The following is a 23,168-nucleotide window of genomic DNA, read 5'->3' on the forward strand; positions in this document are numbered from 1 at the left end:
AGCTGCAGTATGGTCTAAAGGAAATTGATCTCCTAAACATTACCATATCAACATTCACACTTCAGCAGATGAGATGTTCAGAAGAAAAATAGTGCAGTAATAGATATGAGGGGGGGACACAACACTAACTTCATCAGTTATTATTCAGCTGATTTAGATAATGTGGCCCACCCTACACAAAGTTCAGCTTTGATTTCACCCCATTACATATGCTGTCGTGGAGGAGGGAGAGGATACTGGAGATTACTACCTGCTAATCTGGTTTCCTTGACTGCTCCCTGACAGCATGCAACCCTCCCTAAATACTGAATATTATATTGTGCCAAAAGACAGAGGAAGGAATGAAGCAGTGGTCCTATATACCCTCCTGGTGTGTTTTCTTTTATATCCCATCTCTGGAGGGGGCTATGTAGACTCCAGCACCATAACAGCTGTGGAAGAGCCATTAAAACCAGTTTGCGATTAGTTATGACTGTACAAGCAACACCAACATAACATTTAAGGAGAAAATTAGGTATTGTTTGTAAGCAATCAATGAAAACCCACAACAGGCTGTCATCACATGCAATAATAAATGGTTCTTGGTACAAGGGAATAGTTGCTGACCTAGGTTTCTATTAGTTCCTCGCTTTCTTGGAAAATAACCCCAATACCCTAACCAACCATAATCCTTTACCAAGCATAACCCTTAATACTAAAATTCATACATACCCAAACACCCATAATAACCTTAACCGTCGACCCTAACCAAGCTCTAACGGAGTAGTTCTCAAACTCTGTCCTCAGGATCCCACACTGTTCACATTTCTACTTCAGAGTCCATAGGGGGTCCACAGGGTTGACCTTGGGGTATAGCTGGATCTGGATCCACGGGCACCACACAGTTAAAGCTTTCACTGCTCCCAGGATGCACTTGGGTCCGTCCTCTATACCCTGCACCCGAGCCACAGGCACCTCAGTTTTAGTTGGTGCCCGGCCGGAGTCGGGTCACCCTGTCGCAGTGGGGCTGCAGGAGCAGTCCCTAAGCTTTATTTTATAGAGAACATTTTTTTTCTTTTTTTTTACACTATTAGAGCGGCAGCATCAGACTGTCCTTTAGGATGTCCACGCTGCAGCTCCTCCCCGCTGGCGCCGCGACGCCAGTACAGATCTGGGGATCGCGGCGGGACCCCAGAGTCTGTACTAGCCGGGCTCTGGGGACTCCCATGACTGCTGCCGGAAGCAACGGGGATCAGGTAAGCCGCGGGTCCACAGGGCACCAGCTTTGACGCACCTAGCTTCAAATGGGCTGTGTGGCTGGTCACCGGTTTTCCATCTCCCATTTCTGTGAGTATGGTTTCTTGTGTGTTCCAGTCTTCCTTCTCTCTGTTTAGTCTCCTCCTCCGGCCTTGGCTGCTTACCAACTGAGGTGCCTGTGGCTCGGGGTATAGAGGAGGACGGACCCAAGTGGATTCTGGGAGCAGTGAAAGCTTTAACTGCGTGGTGCCCGTGGATCTAGATCCAGCTATACCCCAAGGTCAACCCTGTGGACCCTATGGACTTCGTAGAAACAGAGATAACAAAGGTAAGTTCTTACCATATCTCTTGTTTTTGTAGGTCTTCTAGCAGGTGCAAAAGGTGCAGTCATTACCCACAGACACTTTTTTCTTTTAAAAGATCTCCAGGTGGAGCTAATTATTTCACCTGTGATGAGACCTGGAAAACATGCACTGTTTGGGGTCCTGAGGACTAAGTTTAAGAACCTGTGCTGTAACGCAATCCTTAACCTAACTCTAATACTCCAACACTAATGCTAAAACAACCCTAATAATTAACCCAAAAGGGGCAGACTAGATGTGCCAAATGGTTCTCATCTCCTGTCAAATTCTGTTTGTAAGAATGGGTGCATCAACCCTTTTCTCCACAGTAAAGGCAAATTGGAGATATTCCCCCTGGTCATTCCTCAATCCCACAGGTGGAGAGCAAAACTGTACTTGTCACTCCAATAATTTCATGGATGTAGTGTAAAAAAAATAAAAATATATATCTATATACACATACATACACATTTCATAGTGAACATCAGCTTGCTCAGTTTAATTTTTCATGTTTGAATTTAAATAGATGTGTATATAAAGTAGGGGTGCGCACCGACCACTTTTCGTGTTTTGGTTCTGGATTGGTTTTGCCAAAACCACCCTTCTGTGTTTAGGATCTGGATTTTTTATTTTTTTTTGGAAAAAAACAAACAAACACAGAATTTGGTTGTTTTTTTTTGTTCCCATGCTATTATTAACCTTAATAACATTCATTTCCTCATTTCCAGTCTATTCTGAACACCTCACAATATTGTTTTTACGCAAAAAGGTTGCACAGAGTTAGCTGGATGACTATGCTAAGCAACAAAAGTGGGTGGCACAAACACATGGCCCATCTAGGAGTGGCACTGCAGTGTCAGACAGGATGGCAGTTTGAAAAACTAGGCCCCAAAGAGTACATACTTGGCGCTGCTGCTTTGATGATGCACGTGGTGCTAACCCGCACACAAACAGAAAAAAAAAATATTTAATGTCTTGCAAAAGGGGGGGGGGGGTGGGCGGGGGGGTGATTTGGGGGACCACCCCTGATGGACATAGCACCCCCTGGACAACACTACAGCACCCCTTTAGGGACTAGTGACACAGGTGCCACTGAGCCCCCCCCCCCCTTCTGTCTGCACACAGCTCCTATGGACAACACAGCCTTTATGGGACAACAGCACTGCACAATACAGACCAGCCAGCCCCTATGGACATCAGCAGCACCAACACAACAACCCCCACCCTCCCTCTTCGCTGTCCACAGCCAGAGTGAAAAATGGCGCCGACACGGGAACCTTTTATAGAATCCAAAATCCAACAGTGTGAAGATGACATTTTGCCTCGTTCCGGGAACAGAGTCTGGCGGGAAAACCCAAGCCAGACCATTCCCACCTCGGATGGGGGGGGGGGGGGGGGGGGGGGAGAGCTTGGATGCCTTAAATCAGAACCCGCTCATGCCTAATAAAGTGATGCACATTTTATAACATTCTGCAAAAAATCAATACTATTTTTATGACTACATCAGTTGATTTCCTTCCAAGAAAACCTAAACAATTGTAGTTATATCATGTTAGGTATTTTAAAGTAAGTTCGGAGACATTGGCCTAGTGCATAGTCCTCAAGGCTCCCCAACAGTTCTGGTTTTAGGGAGATCCATGGTTTAGCACAGGTGCTTAAATCAAATTGACTGAGGTACTAATTAAGTCACCTGTAGTCAAGCATGGGATAGCTCTAAAACATGAACTGTTGGGGAGCCTTCAGGACTGCGTTTGGGAACCTCTGGCCTAATGCAAGCATGGCCATTCTGTGGCTATCCATCTGTTGTGAAACTACAAGTCCCAGTATACTGATCAGCTGGGAAAGCATGCTGGGACTTATAGTTTCACAATAGCTTGAGAGCCACATGTTGGTCAGGCACAGCCTAGTAGTTGTTTTTAAGTCACTCCAGCTACCAAACTGAAAATAATATAAAAATCATCCATCATCTGGGGTTTTTAACATCAGTGCTCCCTCAACACTCCATCACCTATGGTCACCTTTAAAAACACACACAAAAAAGATTACAGACCGATGAATTTTATTTCCTTAATTAACCTCTAAGTGGCTTTTAGGATTACTTTATTAAAATACAAGATATCTGGAAGGGAAAATAACCTAATATCAGTACAATTACTTTAAAATGTACAAAGTCCAAAAGCTGCAGTGTCAATAAATTCTCTATTAAAAATAATAAAAAAAAAAAAAAAAAGTAAAAAAACAAAAAGCAGCCCTTGACAATGTTTTATTTTTTTCATTTATATATTCGCTTTAAAACAAAATTTCTGATAAAGGGTGAATTACATTTTCGCACACACAACACAAGGCATATACAATCAGTCCTGTAATAACTTTGCTGCTGAAACATATCTTGTCCTACTGTAGGATAAAATAAAGTGGGATGACAAGAACAGATCGAGTGGGGTTTAAATATGGTTCAGAAATGTGAATATGGTTAAGCAAGAGAAAACAGTTATGAACAGTATCTCAAACATGTCTAAAACTTTTTCATCTTAATCAAGACTTGCATGCAAGGAACATGGAAAGACAGTGTGAGGGCCCACCTAATATTTGGGAGAATGTAGCCTATTCAATCTCCATTGCAATGACGTCACTGGTTCCAAGTAAATGAACAGATTACATTCTCTGGGGTCTACACACCACCTTCATAGGCCTCTTTAGCTATGGGTACTAAAAGCCCAAAAAAAAGGTACAAGTGTCTCAAAATAAATCGAATACTAAATATTCGAGTTGCTTTAAAGGAGAAGCGCTAGTTGCAACTTTTGGCATATACAGAAGTTCCAGAACTAAATATAAGACAACGATATTTACAGGGAAGATTCATTTCTATTGTACATCCCAACAACACGTATAATTGGAACTTTTAAGATAGAGTACAGTTGCATTTTTTTTTTATGCCATAGCTTCAGAGTGCTCATGATCCCTGGGAGTAAACCCGAAATTACAGGTAGCATATGTACAAATCAATAATTATTAGATGGGGTACAGATCACCAACATTTGAGCACTTTGTCCTGTAGTCCCAAATCGTTTCTATTCTTACCAGGTTTAAAAATATCTTGCTGCAACCTGAATAATTTGATAGTGCTGCAACAATTCCTCCTATAACAGCTCAAGTATCTAGCCAAACAAAAGCAGATTCGGAGAAGTATATAGAAGAGGAATACTTAAACTCTTAAGGATAGTAAATAAATAACCTTAAATATTTAAAGCTCATTTCACTGTATGGGAATGTTTTCATATGCAAATTGAACACAAGCCAATGATGATAACAACAACAACTCAAGCTCATCAATCAAGTCATTACACCTAAAAAAAATAAAAAAAAATAATAAACCCTTTAGTGCCACAAATTAGCTTCAGCAAAAAAAAAAACTGCCCATTTATGCTTAACTATTTTGGCATCAATAAATTACATTTTTGTTATAGATTGCAGTATTAAGATTTTGTAACAAACAAACAATCTGTCCCTACCCCACGTCAAAGAGAATTGTTAGAAGAAAAAAAAAATCCTTTGTTGCAGTAAGCAGTGTGGTACACTTTCATATGCCTCTTAAGGAAAAAAAAATATATATATTTAGAAATAAACAATATATGTTTGATAATTTAAAAGAATAAAGGCAAGATGCAGCATTTCAGCAGCAAAGTGCTTAAAATAAAGAAAGAAAATATTTCCAGCACAGTACAAAAGAAAAAAAATGTGGTGAGGCTTCAGAGGAAGTACGGCGTGGTGGTTCTGGGCGGGATAACTCGCTCTGAATCTGGGACCGCACGAAATAGTTTTGGTTCTCGAGTGTTCACATCCTTGAAAACCATAATGGAGGCGATATTTCCACAGCGGTAGCAGTAGTTTGGGGCAGACCAGACGGTCACAAGCTTTTCATCAAACATAAATTTATAGCCCTCATGTACTAGCTGGTGTGCTCGGCAAATGAGCTTCAGGTTATTTATGTGCACAAACTACAAGAGAGAAGAAAAAGCATAAATGTCACAAAAGGAGATATTCCTAACATGCTTGGAGACACGGAAGTACAACTTCCAAGGCTGCAAGTCATGTCATTTAGAAACATGCATACAGCAGTAGGGTACGGTCCTTGAAACACACCCTCTACTTGTCAGTTTTTTCCATTATACTTTGTTAGTTTGTTTTTTGGCTACTTGCTACTTAGCCATCATGCAGTGCAATTTCCTAGTGCCAAAACAAGTGAGGGTGTTTGATATGGATCATGTAACGTACAACTCATTTTAGGAATATGCTTAAGGCAACACAAACAAAGTAGCAATGACTCAACATCACATATTTAAGCTGTAAATAAAATGCCTAAATACATTCTAAGATTATGCAAACTATATTTAAATTGAAAAAGCTGCTCATACATTACTCTAGTTCATTAGATTAACCACTTAACTGGCTAACATTTTTTCCAAAAATCAATTGTCAGTTTTTTTATGACTGTATTAGGTCAAGAACATCTTTCTAAACTTTATCCAACACGATTTTATATAAAAAAAAAAAAAAATTTTTAAACACTGTATACCATAAAAATAGCAATTATGGTATACTGTAATGACGGGCGATGGGTTAAACCATTAAAAGAAACCATCGTTTGTTTGAGACCACAGCCACCGATTTTTAGCTTTTATGTCTGGGTGACATATCTGCCCAGATATAAAAGACAAAAACAATATTACTTTTAAATAAACCTACAATGCCGATTTTAAAGATGTTAGGACTATATGGAATAAGGACAATTTTTTTACTTTGTGCAGGTGTGTTTGTAGAGATATTGGAACCCCTTTTTTTTATCATTAAGCAAAATGCCATTGATTATGCCAACTTCCTGGTATTTAAACCAGATCCAGCCACACTCCTCACCATGAAAAAGAACACAGGGTGGTCGAAACATGTTGGCAGAGGAGTCAGTGTTACCCTACCAAGGACCAGGACAGATGCCAAGGCTCTAGATGGTGAATGCCCTGGCATAATCACCTTTAAACCATCACTATGGTGAGCCATTTTGTCTCCAATTCATCAGGTAGGAGTCCAACTTTACATGCACGCATTTTAGTCGGCTATCCCTTGTTTTTGTCTAAATAAAATAGTTTTACACTATTATATTCCCTTTCTATTTCTTTCATGATGGGAGGATTACTCCCTAGGAAGGAGGAATATTTGAGGTGTTGTTGAGACATTTGTATGGGTGCTATTTACTGAACATCTTTGAGAAAAACACTGAAGAAAGGATCTATCATAAGGCATATATATAAGATTACTTTGTTGTGACGTTAGCACCTATATGAACAACACTCATTTAACTTTCATTGTATTTGAGAGTCATTGGTGAAGACTCTAGAGTGGATTTGGTGCTGGTGGCTCACTTTTGCCCAGACTGGACTCTTAATTTTGTTACATATTAGGGACAATCCATCTATCTGCAGACTATACCACCAAGTCTTCTCTGCATCCTGCAGAGTTGAGGTCGCAAGAGCCCTGGGACTCTCTGGGCAACGAGATCGCGGCTCGGGAAGTCACGATAGGCACTGCGAGTGGCAAGCCTGTGGATGCATAGCCTGCGACCCCCGGAATATGGCCGGAGAGGAAGTTAAAAAGACTGTAGACGGACCACAGGTGAGGCCTCACCAGGACTTTTCCATTTGACTCTCACTGACCTACTTTATTCCATAGCCGGAGGTGAGGGACGCCCACCTACTAACCAGGCATCTCCTGTCAACTCATAACTAAAAGACCCATATGATAATAATAATACACACTGTTTGTCCCTTCCCATTTCTTAAACTGGAAAAGGGAAATCTCGCTAATAATTTCTTTCTATTCCTACATATCCATTTCATGTGTTGGATCCTGGAGCATTGTCCCCCTAATAGAAAAGTTTGACACAACACTACCATTGTTATTATTTATACTTCGGTCTGCACAATCCATATACCATTTATTCTTCAAGGGCTTGCGACCTGTATATAGAACCACCTACCTCTTTAACCACTATTTAGCAGGTCACGCATTCACCTCAATAATTACCCCTAGCCCTTCAGACGCAGATCATTGTATTAAAATTGGCTCTAAACTAAGGAAGAATACGGACCTCCCCATACAGATCTGCAGCTACTCATGTATTGAGCGCTTGTGGTATACCTATTAACACAACTCACTATAATTAAGTTATTTAGACAAATAATTCTATTCCTGGAAAAACTGAAGCAGCAAATATTGGTCAGGTCTGCTGGCTAGTGTCCAGGTCATTAGAACAGTGAAAGAAAAATGTACCTCATTGGTGACCTTGGCACCAAACAACCAGCCTGCCCCTCGGGGGCTGATAGCCCAAGTGTCCACATCCTCTGGATCTGACCACACCAAGTCACAGAAGGCTCCTTTGTGAGGGATTTCTTGATTGCGTTCAATGGTCCGGATTTGATCCAAGGTCTTTATGTCGGGAGACAAGCCACCATGTACGCAGAGTATTTGTTCATCTATCAACTGCAGAGATGGAGCAAGATGATGCATAAGGAAAAACATGGAAATTGTACAGTACCAACCATGACTTCCCTAGGCACACTAGGTGTACAGTCCTAATGACTGCTGCCAATAACAGCAGATTGAGGATCATCTATAGAACTACCCACTCTAAAGGCCCCTACACACTAGACTATTTTTCTAATGATTTGCCCGATTCCGACGCATCGGAACATCAAAGTCGTCCAGTGTATATGAACTATGTCGTGCAGTGCGCGCTCCCGTCAGTCGCATTGTCTGATCTTCCCTACATGCAGTAACAGCAGACAGTGTGGCTGACAACCCCATACAGCGGGATGCGGCAGGTGCCGACATATCGGGCGTTAAAGCACTGGATCGTCCAGTGGCCCTTCGTCGGAGATCTCACTTGTCGCATCACTGGGTACATACATCATTTAGTGTGTACCCAGCTTTATCCTCCAACAAAGTGTGTTAGAAGTCCATGAGATCGCTGTGAAGAGGGGTGGAGTGAATCCCTAACCTGCCAATGAGTAATAATGGCAAAATGTCATTGCCACTCCTGGCTGTCAAGAGTAACCAGTAGCAATAGTAGAAGCTCAGGACCTGATTCAGAGGTGGACAGTAATGTGTCCGCAGCCACGCATTCCCACGCTCGCTACTGTGTAAATATGTTAATGTTAGCAAAGATCACCCGAGCATAAAGACGCCCACTGCTGCCTTTGTACTTGCATGCGCAAACATGCATAAATATCTAACATCGAAGGACATCGGCGGCCAATTTACCCTTGCGGCAGGTCTGACCTGCCGCAGCCTAGAGAGCTCTTCTGCCACGCAGGGCTGCGTATGCACTTGCAGTGGCTAATTTATGCACGCCCATGAAACGGTGTTCAAACGCCCAGGCATGCCTGCGTTTCCTTAACCGGCAACACCCCCAAATGGTCACTTCCTGTCAATCTGCAATGGGCCTCCGTGGTCTGCGGACTTGCACGGCAATCGCTTCGGGATCGCACAACTGCCTTTGCGCACAATTGCATTAGCGTCAGCCTCTGAATCAAGTCCTCTGTCAATAAGGCGCAAAACCTACAGGAGAGTGTTCAGTAAATTAATCTGATAGTGTAGGTTTAATATTAGTCACATGTACAGAGTTGTTGGATGTTTATACTACTATACACATTAAGTGGTTTAAATTAAAAGGTTTTGCCAGACAATGCGCAAACTGTCCCAACAACCAGTAAGGTACACGGTCATCTGCATGGTATGAAACTGTAGGACATACTTGAAAATGTAACAAATGTGTCTTCAATAAGGGACAAAGAATAATTTAAGGACAAACTGTCCTATGAAAGATCTGTAAATGTCCGTTGAGGATACGAACATACAAAAGCAGCAACACAAATGACAGATTATCTGAGATATTTGCTAGCAGAAGTATATTGCCTCCAGCAATAGTACAAGGAAAGAGGAAAAGAGCCATTACTTACAGCCGCTACAGTCAGCATATCAAACACCTTGGTACAGTACCGCCATGCATTGGCATTTCCGTATTTAGTTTGGCACTCATCTAAAAGGAAAAAGGTTTTTAGACTTTGTGATATCCTGTTATAGGACTAAGTGACTAAAAAAAAAAAAAAAATTCATATGCTGACATCTTGTCTTCAGGATCATTTTTAAAATATCTTGGTAAATTAAAAACAAAAATATAAAATAATATTCTATCTGGAAAACTCCAAGTGCTACTCATTTAGGACGAAAGACCCCATACCTGGATATGAAATAACTGATGTGGTTACATAATACTAACGTTTTAAGACCAGCAAACTCCTCTACCTTATTTACAGACATAATACAGTGAGCGCACACAGAATCAGAGCCGCTAAATGGGACTAGAAGGCAAGCAGCACTAAAAGCAAATATATTGCTAGGGGAGAACAAGAGGAAAGAGAGCCCTGCATGCGGCAGCCTTTAGGCCAAAAGGAAGGGAAGAACATTTTGATGGTGAACTTAGAAGTGCCGGAGTCCACAGTACTATAAAGAACAGCATAATATTCTAACAGTACTGGTATTCCATAAATATTCAGCCGTTTTTCATATTAAAAAGCAAAAACAAATGCCACTTACCATAAAATCCATACACTTGTGTGATTTGTCTGCTCTCGTGGTTCCCTCTCAGCAGTGTAATGCGGTCAGGCCACTTTGCTTTCAGAGCCAGGAGGTAAGTGAATGTCTCCAGGCTGTAATACCCTCTGTCTACAAAGTCTCCCTGAAAATGTAGTATAAAACAATGCAGGCATGAAACCAGTGCACTTTCTTGAAGGCAAATACGATACCCTCTAAAATATGATGTATAGCAATTAAATAACGAGACGGATAATATAATTTAACATAAATTATAGCAAGTATAATTCAACTCAGTTTCCCTTCTGCATCCACACACTGCTGCATTCTTAATGGTCAAAGCCATGCTGTAGCTCATGATCTGTCAGCTGTCTCAACAGCTCCCTCGTGTTCTTCTTTACCTCAGTAACTGATGCAAAACAGATTCCCTTGAGTACAGATTTGACTTTAGGGAAAATAAGTCACTCGGTGCCATGTCTGGAGAGTATGGAGGGTATTAGAGCACTGCAATCTGTTTCTCGGCCAAAAACTGCTTTTACGGAGAGAGCTGCGAGGGCTGGTGCGTTGCCTTGATGGAGGAGGAAACCTTTCTTCCACAATTCTGTTTCTTCTTGATTTCCCGCAAAGTTGCTAGAACATTTTTGTAGTAACGTTGATTTGCTGTTGCCCCTTCTGGTACCCAGTCTTCCAACATAATGCCCTTGATATAAAAGAAAACAATTAACATGGCTTTGAATTTGGATTTGCTTTGACGTGCTCTCTTGGTGATGGTGTTTTCCAATGCATGGATTGGTGTTGTGTCTCAGGGTCGTACTGGAAGTTCCATGTTCATCACAGGTAATAACCATCAAAAAAAAAAAAAAAAAAAGCGAATCTGCTTTAATTTGTTCGATAATGTCTCTGCAAATTAACTTTCAATTTTCTTCCTGCCCGGCAGCGAGAAGCCTTGGAACCATCTTAGCACACACTTGTCACTTTAAGATCTTGATGCCAAACAGTTTCTCCATCAATGTTTACCATTTCTGCCATCATTCAGATGCTGAGTAGACTGTCAATTTGAACAGTTCTCAATTTTTTTCCACATTTTCATTTGTTTTCAATCTGGAGGCCTTCCATCTATGACAACCTCACGACCATCGCCAAGTCTTTTGTGCCACTCAAACACACGCGCCATTCAAACTGCCTCATAAGCCTGGGTTAGCATATGGAAGGATTCGGCAGGTGTTAGGTTCAATTTAGCAAAAATATTTTGAGTTAACACATTGCTCTACATTTGAACTAATCATAAAGGGTTGTTTTTTTTGGGTTTTTTTTTAACACAAGTACATTCCCGCTATTTAATATCCACACCTTGTAGTTACACTGCCCTTAACTGTATGGTGACAGGCACAGTACTCAATGGGCAATCATTATATATTTTAAAAGACGATTAAACTTTACAAAACCTGCCACACCCTTAATTTAAGTAGATTTTGAAAGCTATAGATTGTAGTGTATATTGTCCAATGTGCATCTTTAGCAGGTGAAGACTGGTATTTTCTTCAAAATCAGTAACAGTTGACAAACATGGAGCTACAGAAATACTTTTGGCTTTTTTTCCATTTGACATTGAGCCATGCAGTTATAAACCATAAAACCACAACATTGCCACTTACCATAAATATATAGTTTGTGTCAGGCACTTGTCCTCCAGTCCTGAAGAGTTCACACAGGTCATAAAACTGGAAGGCAAATCTTGTTCATTAACTGGATTACTTAAAATATACAAAGCAATTGTTTTACCATGCCCCGAAATGTCAGCATATTTTGGGACCACTTTAATTAAGGGTAATGTGCTACCGAGCGCTGTGCACATATACATAATCTCACACGCTATGTATGGGTTGTGAGGAAACTTGTGATGTTGCAGGGCGCGATAGTCTGTTCCAGAATGGCACATCACTTTTCATTGAAAGGGTTCTTTTATATCACTACATAGAGTAAATATATAGAAATTGGAGAACATATACGTAACATTAGCATCTCAAAAATGGTCAGGATGAGTAAGTTACACAAATAAGCTGTATACTATACTGGGCTTGCTTATTGCAATACTTTAGTACTGATGGGTCATGAATAAATAAATCATATGGAATCTGTATTGTTGGGTTAGTCAGCGCACCAAAAAGGTTGGTAACTGCGGATGTACAGTATGAGCTTCTGAAGACAACAGATAAATGCATTCATTTACCTGTCCATGTATATCTCCACAAACAGTGACTGGTGTAGAGACAGGCTGAACATTCGATTCTTCCAGGAGCAGATCACACACATAATCACATAAACGCTTTAACAAAAACAGAAGGAAACTTTATGGCCGCACATATTTCATACATACATTACATATAATTAATTCAAACACATAATTGTCACATCTGGCTTTATTTACCTTTCCAAAGCTTACCATTCGTTATATCATGATCACATCTAAAAATGTTCATTTGTTCTATACATCTGTGACTCATCTGGTTGCAAGGGTCTGTCACCCCTCCCCCTATTCTGCTGCGACAGGTGGGTGCATGAGTCACCTGGTGGTGACATATCAATGGGCATAGCAAGTGCTACCATGCACTTTAGGTCCAACATGGACGCCAGGGTGATATTTATAATCAGTCTTCAATCTTATAGAATAGAAATGCTTTTTGGTGGGAACAAACCTGTTTTAGGTCACAGTGAAATCACAGGTATGAACAACTGTAGTGTAGTCAACACTTAAGCTGCATACACACACGATTTTTTTAACGATTATCGTTAACGATTAGTTTATCGTTCAATCGTTGTAAAAATCGTTCACTTTGAGTTAAAACGATGAACGATTATCGTTCATGTTTGTAGTTTAGTCGGACTGACCAACTGAGCGATTTTCATTAAGGGAATATGCAAAAATCGTTTAGTTTAAAAAAATCGTTCATTACACTTTAGAAAATCTGACAGAAAATCGTTGTGTACACACAAACGATTTTCTGTCAGATTTTTTTAAAGTGTAATGAACGATTTAGAACTACAAACGATTTTTGCATATTCCCTTAATGAAAATCGTTCAGTTGGCCAGTGTGACTGAACTACAAACGTGAACACGCATGAACGATAATCATTCATCGCTTTATCTCAGAAAGTGAACGATTTTTACAACGATTGAACGATAAACTATATCGTTAGCGATGATCTTTCAAAAAAATCATTGTGTGTATGCACCTTTAATCATAGCCACAAAGAATGACCCTTCACTTTTCAGCTGCAAAGTTCAAAGAATCATTTTTGTCAACAATTGTTCATCAAGACACTAGTTGTAGGTTAAATATAGGTCTAATTTCCATCACAAGTTGTTGACTAAATTTATGTGACTTAGGGGTTGATTGCCTAAGGAGGTGATTCAATTCAGTGTGCGTTGTTACGGTGAGGAGAAATCCGACTAGAGTGCTGGCCGCGAGGCTGTTTTCCGGCTTAGCGTGGTGCCAACAGCCTAGCGGCTGGAACTTTAGTCGGTATATGCTAGTTCTCGTAACTAAACACCCTGCTGTAGTCGCGAGAACCAGCATTCTCTGACTTAAGTTATTGTAGTCGGATTAGAATTAAATAGCTCCGGGACCAACATCCTGGTGTTATTAACATCCCAATCAATTGAATCGCCCCCTAAGCGTCAGGTTCTAAAACCTAGCACTGCAAATCCTGACCATGCCCTAAATTAAAAATGGCAACAATTTTGCTAACCAAACACAGCTAGTAAAAGCATTGTCCTGTTAAATTTCAGTAATAAAAGTTACCAGAAGCGCTGGGATCAGAACCCGACACTTAGTAAATACATCCCTTAGCCTATTCCATCCAGAACATAAAGGCAGCAGAGTCATTACCCTTTTATGAGATGGCCACTCAACTATAATGAGCATCACTACTAGATCTTATAGTACTGAGAAAACATGAACAAAATATTTATGGGTATTAAAGTGTTTTTATCCAAATACTGTTCACTTAAAATAGTTTTCTAGGTCATCGCTTTCACTGATTACAACCACACCAATAAGAAGGCCAGTATAAATATTGAGAATTGATACAGGATCAGCATATAGGAATCAAGAAAATCATATAAATCAGTGATTGCCAAACTTCATCCTCAAGGCAACCTTACTGCTGGGTACACACTGAGATATATTGGCCGATCAATTGATCAGCCAATAGATCTGCTGCTCGTCGGCCAGTGTGTACCCGCGATATGTCGGTGAACGTCGTCGTTCAGACATATCGCTTTGACTGTGCTGCACAGCCGATGGACAGATACGTCTGCAGACATATCGGTCCATCGGCAGGTGTGAACGGGCGGTCTGCAGACCGCCCGTACACACACACACACACACAGGCAACCGCAGGGAGTGGGGGGTAGGACACGTCCCTCGCCAGCTGGGACAGGCCCCCGACTCACCCCCTGGTCACCAGGACCCGCAGCCAGACACAGATGACAGCCGTTCAGTGTGTATGAACGACCATCATCTGCAGATCACTCGATCTGTAGATATATCTGTATAGTGTGAACCCACCTTAACAGTCCAGGTTTTAAAGATATTTTTAAGCAGAATTGACTTATTTAGTATATCCTTAAAACCTGGACTGTTATCGTGCACACACACGGTCAGATGTCAGATCTGAACGAAAACGATTTTAAAAATCATTCATATCCGAAAAAAAAATCTGACATGTGAGCCTGCAACGATGCACGTTCCCGCTTGTCAGATAACGGTATCTGATGTGTTTGCATTCCGATTTGGATGATTCCATTAATTTTAATATAGTCTAAAACTGTTCAATGTTCATCTGACAAATCTGACCGTGTGTATGCACCATTATAGTGCCTTGAGGAAATTAAGTTTGGAAAATCCTGATGTAAACAATAAGGCACATGCATAATAGCGGTCTGCACTAGGTCTGGGACTGCTGCTCTGAGAGTTGCTGAGAAGTTGAGCATCAGAAAACAGACTTTTTGGCATCTTCTGATAAACTCTTTCAGCAAATCTTAATTTGATGCTAGGACCGCCCCAAACAGATATGGGAGAGAAGTGGGAAAGAAAAAGCTGATGGGTGGCTGTGAAAGATATATCTTATGGTGGGTACACACCTGGCATATCTGCAGACACGCCATCAGAGTGGCCGATCAGGTATACTATACACACTTACAAATCGACCACTCAATGTGTTTGGACTGACATCACAGCTGGGCATGCATTTGCCCGGCCAGTTTAGATGTCAAATCACCAGCAGCCCATGCAGCAAGTGTACAGCTGGTCACCCGTACACACATCTGCAGATATATCGGGCATCGGCTGTGCTGCAGGGACAATGCAATAGGTCTGTGAATTACTTTGTTCACAGTCATATTGACTGCACTCTCCCAATCCACAAACTATATAATCGTTAGATAGAACAGACAATATATCATCCAGTGTGTACCCAGCTTTAAAGGCATAATAGACTCACACTAATCGGTGTGGATTGTATCAATGGAAACAGATCAGGCTGAAATATCAATATCTTCAAAATGGTGAATAGCAATACCCATACATCATTTTGGGAGGAAGACTACATTGCCCACTTGAGATGAATATAAGGAAATAATTTGTTCAGATCACTTTATTAGCTTTCTGTAGGAAATATATATAGTGAAGGTGACTGGCAGATCTATGGGAGCCATGCAGACGAGGCAGGGCAGTAAGACTGTGCCGGCAAGGACAGGACGCTGCGTGACGCGCTCCCGGTACACCGTGACGGTAAAGGACGGACCCTCTCCATGCAGGACACAGCCCCGAGCCTCTCACCTTCAGGTCGTTCTCCGGTAAATACTTGCACTGCCTCGCGATCTCCACGTACTTCTCCAGGTCCAGGGGCGCCATTTTGAGCGGGGTAGCGACTGCGAGGGCGGGAGGCACCGGGAGAGCGTCACTTCCGGCACGGAACACCTTCTTCACTTCCTGGGGAGCGGAGGATAAATGAGACGGGGAGAGGGAGGGGACACGGGAGGAGTTTCTTTTTTTTAACTCTTCCCCCCTCCTACAAACTTTATTAAAGTGATAACAATCAACAACGTACACATTGTACTGTGAGTGTGTTAAGGAAGGTTTCTGCTGGCGTGGTTGTTCGTAGGGAAGCTGTTTCCATGGTGACTGTGGCCTAGGTGGTGTCCTGTGTGTGTGTGTGTGGTAAGTCAGTAGCTGGGCAACTTCCATTCCTTTACTAAGGATGATGATTATTATTATTACTGTAGCTGACATAGAGGTGTTGCTTTTTATCAATTTAATGTAGGTTTATATTCTAATAGTTTTTTTTTCTTTCCTTTTTTATTTCTGTGATAAAGGTATGTGGGCCTGATTCAGCAAGGATCGCAGTTGCTAATATGCACGCAATCAGCCGATTGTTGCGTCCTGCGCATGCATCGTAGTGCACGTGCCAGCCACTGCGATCTATGCAGTAGAGATGGCTAGTGAGTGAGGGTCTCAACACACTGACTCAAATCATTCAGATGAACGAATGATTCAGCGTTTGGTGTGTTGAGACACCCAGCTCCCCTACCTCTCTGCCAGTGGGAGCTAGTGAATGGCAGCTCCGCCCCCTACACTGCTGATCCCACCTGATTATACTTCTCCACTGTGTCAGATCAGCAGTGTAGGGGGCGGAGCTCAGTGACTCACTGAGTCGTGCAGCTACAGCCAGGGTTCGGGGAGTGCACTGATTCAGGAGAGTCAGTGAGAACCCTGGGCTGCAGGGGGGGGGGCGGAGCTGTCAGCGACTCACTCTGAGTCGCTGGCTCCCCTGCTGGCTACAGCGCTGCACTATCTAAAGAGCCGTGTTTCGAGACACTTCACTGAGTTGAGCCATGAGGCTCAACTCAGTGCAGTGAATCATACTGACCATCGCAGAGTGACTGACAGGAAGTGCTGTTTGTGGGTGATAATAGGGGTTCGGAGAAATGCAGGCGTGCCAAGGCGTTTGAACGCTGTTGCAGGGGCGTGCATAAGTTACTCACTGCGATGCCCTACGCAGCCTGAGGCTTGATAGCGTGCGCTGAAGTTATCAATTTCTGAGTAAGGTCAGAGCTTGTGCAAGTGTGCGTGAGGCTGCGATGGTACTCGATTGTACCAATGGCTTTGCAGTCTTGCTAAACATTACAGATGTCTGTAAGGTAAGGTGGGGATCCCTGTGTAGTGCTGCGATCGCAATGAATTTGGCATACTATCGCAGTTGAACTGAGTGTGTAATCGCTATTGCATTCGCAGTTGTTATCCGTAATGAATCGGGCCCTATGTTCTCTCCTGAAGTTACAAGATGACACAAGAGAATGGGGGAGATGTATCCTGCCTCCTAAAGAGTGGAAAAGTTGCCTATAGCAACCAATCAGCTTGTAGCTAGACTTTTCCCAGTACATTCTGTAAAATGTTAGGTAGAAGCTGATACAGATGTGTCCTTATACATCTTTGCTGCAGTCGCAATGGGATGCCCCTCTCAATGTGACAGGAGGTCCCGTGACACTCTGCTAGCGCCGGGTGTCTTTTTTTTTTTTGTCCTTTGTTTTTTTGCCAAAAATGCATCTAAAGCTTGGTACACATTTAATGGCTCACTTGCCGGGAGCAACAGCGCCATAGCATGGCCCCCACGGACTATGTCACCTGTAGGACCTGCATGCTGCGGGCAGGGCTTCCCCGCGTGTGCTGAAAAGGGTTTGGCTGACTAGGAGGGGGCGTGTCCTCATGACTTTCCCAATTTGTCACTCTTGGGGAAGTGCCCAGCATTTTCAGAGATGCTGGGCTTCCCCAAGCTCTCCCCTCACTGTGAATAAATTCCCTGCGGATGGCATCTATTCACCCGGCGGCGATCGGAGACCGAACCGGACATGCTTCAGTAGCGGGGCGCTGCTATAAGGATGGGCGCATAATGCCACTTTAGAATCGGGCTGTGCTGGAAGCCTTGCAAAAACAGTTTAGCTGACACACTATATGAGGACACATCTGTATGAACAACTATTTCATCAAAGCCTTCCAGCTCTCATCTTAACTTGCTGCTACATACTCCTTCCACCTTCCTACCCCATCTGTGTCACACCTGTTTGTCTGTCCCTCCCCTTTAGAATGTAAGCTCCTATGAGCAGGGCCCTCTACCCTCTTGTGCTTCTCCTTACTCTACCTTAATCTACTTCTTACTCTCTACCAGGGCACCTAACACTTGGTTGCTTTGCATAATAGCTTATCTGGGTGTTATGGTTGCGAATGTAGCAATGTATATTATCCATGTCCTGTATCCTATTGTATTGTACTGTAAGTCACTGTAAATCAACCTATTTGTTTATGTACTATGTAAGGCGCTGCAGAACACTTGTGGCGCCATATAAATAAACAATAATAATAATAATGAACATAGGATCATCATTTCAACATTTATCCTACCCAGGTGAGGCTGTTTTCACTGACTTCTTCCTGTTTCTAGAACTAGTTATCAGAATTAAATATTAGACTAAAAAAAGATGCTCCTGTGTTCCACTACAAAGCTATTCTTGTCTGTGCGTATAGTGAGACATTTGTGGAAAAAAAAAGGGTATCCGGATGAACGATAGACGGAACATAGATAGACAGTCAATAGGTTGACAGGGTCAAAAGGTTGATGCATGATTTTTCATGATTTTTAGAGTAAAGGTGCGTACACACTGGGCGATATTACAATACGATTGCATGATTACGACATCGTAATCGTGTAATCGCTCAGTAATCGTGCACTATAATGTCGGAAACGACCAGCGATGCGCACTCCCGCTGGTCGTTTCCGACATTGTTCATTGACTGAACATGCAGGCCAATCTGCCGATAACAACAGGTTGGCCATGTTCAGGAATAATGGAGGGTGCCTACACTGAATGACATAACGTTCAGTGTAGGCACTGCAGGGGATCAGGAACGACTGTACGATTATGATGTCGTAATCGTACTGTCTTTCCTAATCGCCTAGTGTGTACGCACCTTTAGTATTAGAGAATGGCACTTGGTGGGTGCTTAGGCTATGGAAGGAGACGGTTAGGATTAGGCACTATGAGGAGGGTTAAGGTGAGGATAATAGTTCAAATAAAGTTTCTACTTTTTCTGTGTCGACCTATGGACTGTCTATCTATACACTGTTGATCCACACCCAAAACAAATCAATGGGAAATTTTCTGCAAAGTGGAGTAAAAGGTGTTATAGTATGGATCTTATATATTGTTAATTATAGTTTGTTTTTATATATCACCCAACATTTTAAAACATAGAATCGAGACGCAATTAAGCCTCTCCCCTGACCCCCGAACTACGTCAAATTAAACTCTGTGTCACAGACATTACTGGATACACAATTTGCCACATTCTCGCCAAAATATGGAATGTTAGAAATTGGTTTTCTGCATTTGTGACTGCTGTGCTCTTTTGTTTTACATAATTGCACAATTGCAACAGCCTTGAACACTGAAACAGGTCATAGAAAACAACAAAACACAGGTACTAGTATAGTACAAGCACAGATGAGTGACCGTTAGACAATTTACAAAAATGCAGTGCAGGATTATGGGTAATTTAAGTGCATCGCTACTTATCCTGGCCAGTGCTGCCTTTCATTAATGTTGTTCAATATACAGTGCAGTCAACAAAAGTAGTAATATCCAGTGATGCATTATTTTATCTTAAGGTCACAGAAAGGAACAAAACGTGATAAATACACACAATCATTTAAAAAAAACTCTGTTTATGGACCTAGATTATGAACTGTACAGTTTAATAAGTGAGAACATCTTACCCGGCGACTTTGGCAGTTTACCGTACCACCCAATTGTCCTGATTTAGGCAGAGCTGTCCCGATTTCAGAGTTTAGGAGCTTATTCAGACCCGCTCGCTAGATGCATTCGCTCGCTCCCAGCGTATGCAAATCTAACGCACACCCAGCAAGGCATTAGCACGCCCACTATGTCTTTGCGTGCGATCACTTTATGTATGCAGACGCCCACTAGCCATTCATAAGATGCCCATCAGGAAGTGCGTAAAAACATTGGTACATCGAGCACCATCGAATGTGCTTGCAGCGCTTGAGGTTGACTATACCTTTCCGCAAGCACTGCGATCACTACAGTGTGAAATACAACCAGGTGACGTGTACTATGACGCTGCCTGTTAATGATGCATGCCTATGAAACGGCGTTGAAACACTCAGGCACGCCAGCATTCGTACCTCCACTCCCCCGTTTCTAGTGGCCTGCCCTTGCTACCACCCACAAACGGCCTCTCCTGTCACTCATTCAACTGGGCTGTCTATGCTGGACGAGCGAGGGCTTCCCAATCTTCGCAGAGGTACGCGCATTGCGATACATATGCATGCGCAGATTGCAAATATCGGCCAGCTACAAGCGATCGCATCCTAGCGAGCGGGTCTGAATCAGCTCCTTAGTCCCACTGTCCTGCCCGTAAGCATCTTTGTCCTAATGGCCAGTAGGTCGGGAGGCGTGTACTGTTCACTGCTGCCGTTTGTACCTGCCAGTAATCCACACTGCCAAAATAAATTGCTTTGAAAGGAGGCACAGTCTATTATTGTTGAAACCGCACAGTTGGGAGGTATGTTAAACCAGGTACACACTATGCAATAATTGGTTTCAATAATACCCTTATACTCCTTGTTCTTTCTTCTACTCCTTACTGCCCACAAGGGCATCGAACACTTGATTGCTGCTTAATTTGAGTGTTATAATTGCTAATGCAGCATATCCTTGTCACTGGTTTCTTGTTCAGTTATGTTTATGTACTTTGTAAGGAACACTTGTGGCGCCATATAAATAAAGGATAATAATATTAATACCCCTTTTCCACTGCCAAAATAGCCCGGGCTATTCTCTGGTCTAACCAGGTCGCGCCTCGGTGTAAAAAGGTCTGCGAAAAATAACTCTTGTCAAGTGCCCGGGGAATCTGACCAGAGTAATACTGTTACAAGTTTCGGTTCTGACTTTGGAACACAGGAGCTCATTCAGACCCGTTTGCTTCGCTGTGTTCTCGCAGCCGTCGGGGCGGATGTTCAAATTCCGCGATCGAACGGCCAGGCTAAAGGACGCCCTCTATGGCTTAGAGAGCGACGGCAGAGTGATTGCACGCCGGTGTAATGATGCCCACTTTTCATTCTAAGCACACATCATCTCCAGGAAGTGTATGATTAATCAGTAACATCGAGAGCCATCGGAGCTGCTCGCAGCCCTTGAGATAGACCCTACCCCGCCGCAAGCTCTGCGATCACTGCAGGCTGAAATACAACCAGGTGACGTGTACAATGACGCTTCCATGCTAATTATGCACGCCCAAAGAACGCTGTTTTGATGGTCAGACACACCTGCGTTCGTTCATCCACTCCGCCGTTTTACAGGACCTTCCCATGTTACCACCCACAAATGGCACTATCTGTCACTCAAAGTAGCGTTCAGTCTTTGTGCTACGAGCACACGATTTCCGAACGCAGTGACTGGTTCGCACACGCGCAGTGCGACTTATATGCATGTGCAGTTTGCAACAATCGCCCGGCTGCGAGAGAGCGCAGCATAGCGAACGGGTCTGAATGAGCTCCACAGTTCAAAAACGGGACAGACTCTCTTTTTTCTTTTCCTCTGCGGCGCTGATGCGCGTTATTCCTGGATCGACGCCATTCACACTGCACACGGGTGCAGTGGAACACTTCTCCCGGCGATTAGAGGTGACATCATCTCCAAGCGCCGAGAAACCAGAAAGTCTCCATGCTGTTAGCGGGACCCGGGTTACTCATTTACACTGCATGGTTTCACAGGTCGTTCCCGTGTTAAACCCTGCAAGTTACCTGGGTTGGACTTCCGAGTCACTCGACCCGGGAATCCAACCTTTGACCCTTTTACACCTAGCAGCAACCCGGGTTACCCCTGCAATAACCCGGGTTTTAGCTGTGGTGTAAAAGGGGTATCATGGTGCAGTGTACACAGCTTGACCCTCGTCATGATGATCCTGGTGAAGCGGATTGGCTGACTTCATTAGCGTCCACTGTAACGCATTTAGACCTGGGTCCGGTTTCAAAGGCTGAACCCAGGAATAACCAGGCTCCAGCTGCCAGTGTGAAAGGGGTTAAAACCTGGCTCCAACCCGTGCTCAGTGTCCCGGGTTGGAGCTGGGATTTTGGTGGAAAGGGGTACACTTTGCAGGGCCTTTGCTCCAAAAGCAGTCTGATTGGATAATTAGATTGTTGCACAGCATTTCTTCAATACGATGAGCCTATATCGTGGATATTATGTAGTGTGTATGTATTTCCGATCATCTGACATTTCTGCTGATAGTTAATTTAAAAGGACATTTTTGTGATGATTTTTGGACAGATTATCACTGAGAGTGGAAGGAAAAAAAACTAGCGCGCACACTCCAACTCTGATGTTCTCAAGATCATGTAATTGCTCTGATAATTGTGAAGTCAGTTGGATTGTGAGTAGAACCGTTCAGGTGTGTACCTAACGATACTGTGACCGCCTTATTTCAGGCATTCGATCAGTGGTGAAACGGGTACCTGGCAATAATATAACCTTATCTTCCTGAGGCCCTCAGTCTGGTCTCAAAAGAGCAGAGTGGAGGCCTCTTCAAAGGATGTAGATTTACCATGCCGTGATTTGTCAGAGTCACAAATCATCAGCGGCTTTGACCGATGGGTTTAAAACCTCATCAGGTCTGAATGCTATAAACCAGGTTTGTTTAGCATTTATTTTGATCACTGTTTAAAATCCATCGGTCAAAGCTACCGATGATCGGCAGCTTTGACAAACCACGGTATGGTAAATCTACCCTTTAGAGTGCACCATCAATGCATTATATACTGTGATATAGTTCTATTTCTGTTGTGATAGACCTTTATTTGCCCTCA

General features: G+C 42.8%; 2 protein-coding genes across 2 annotated transcripts in view; one reads left to right on the forward strand and one right to left on the reverse strand.

Annotated features, from left to right (window-relative positions):
• Positions 1–3,824: 3,824 nt before the first annotated feature.
• Positions 3,825–16,236, reverse strand: PPP6C (protein phosphatase 6 catalytic subunit). The gene is made up of 7 exons (XM_088471107.1): positions 16,067–16,236; positions 12,454–12,549; positions 11,879–11,944; positions 10,227–10,368; positions 9,590–9,669; positions 7,902–8,111; positions 3,825–5,575 (listed from the first exon to the last, which is right to left on the reverse strand). Exons 1-7 carry the CDS (start codon positions 16,139–16,141, stop codon positions 5,327–5,329), a joined length of 918 nt encoding a protein of 305 aa, XP_088327233.1. The 5' UTR covers positions 16,142–16,236; the 3' UTR covers positions 3,825–5,326.
• Positions 16,237–16,338: 102 nt separating this feature from the next.
• The window catches only part of RABEPK (Rab9 effector protein with kelch motifs), a 29,093-nt gene continuing 22,263 nt past the window's right edge, over positions 16,339–23,168 (forward strand). Inside the window, exon 1 of the mRNA XM_088471147.1 lies at positions 16,339–16,447. The gene's annotated coding sequence lies outside the window, so the exon portion shown is untranslated. The remainder of the gene's footprint in view (positions 16,448–23,168) is intronic.

This window comes from Taudactylus pleione, unplaced genomic scaffold (genome assembly GCF_031769625.1).
Source record: "Taudactylus pleione unplaced genomic scaffold, aTauple2 ptg000110l, whole genome shotgun sequence".
NCBI lineage: Eukaryota > Metazoa > Chordata > Amphibia > Anura > Myobatrachidae > Taudactylus > Taudactylus pleione.

Coding starts and splice junctions, on each gene's coding strand:
- PPP6C (XM_088471107.1), bottom strand. CDS start 16,141: ATGGCGCCCCTGGACCTGGAGAAGTACGTGGAGATCGCGAGGCAGTGC. Junction 12,550..16,066: donor TACCGGAGAACGACCTGAAG/GTGAGAGGCTCG, acceptor TTTTTGTTAAAG/CGTTTATGTGATTATGTGTG. Junction 11,945..12,453: donor GTGGAGATATACATGGACAG/GTAAATGAATGC, acceptor TTTGCCTTCCAG/TTTTATGACCTGTGTGAACT.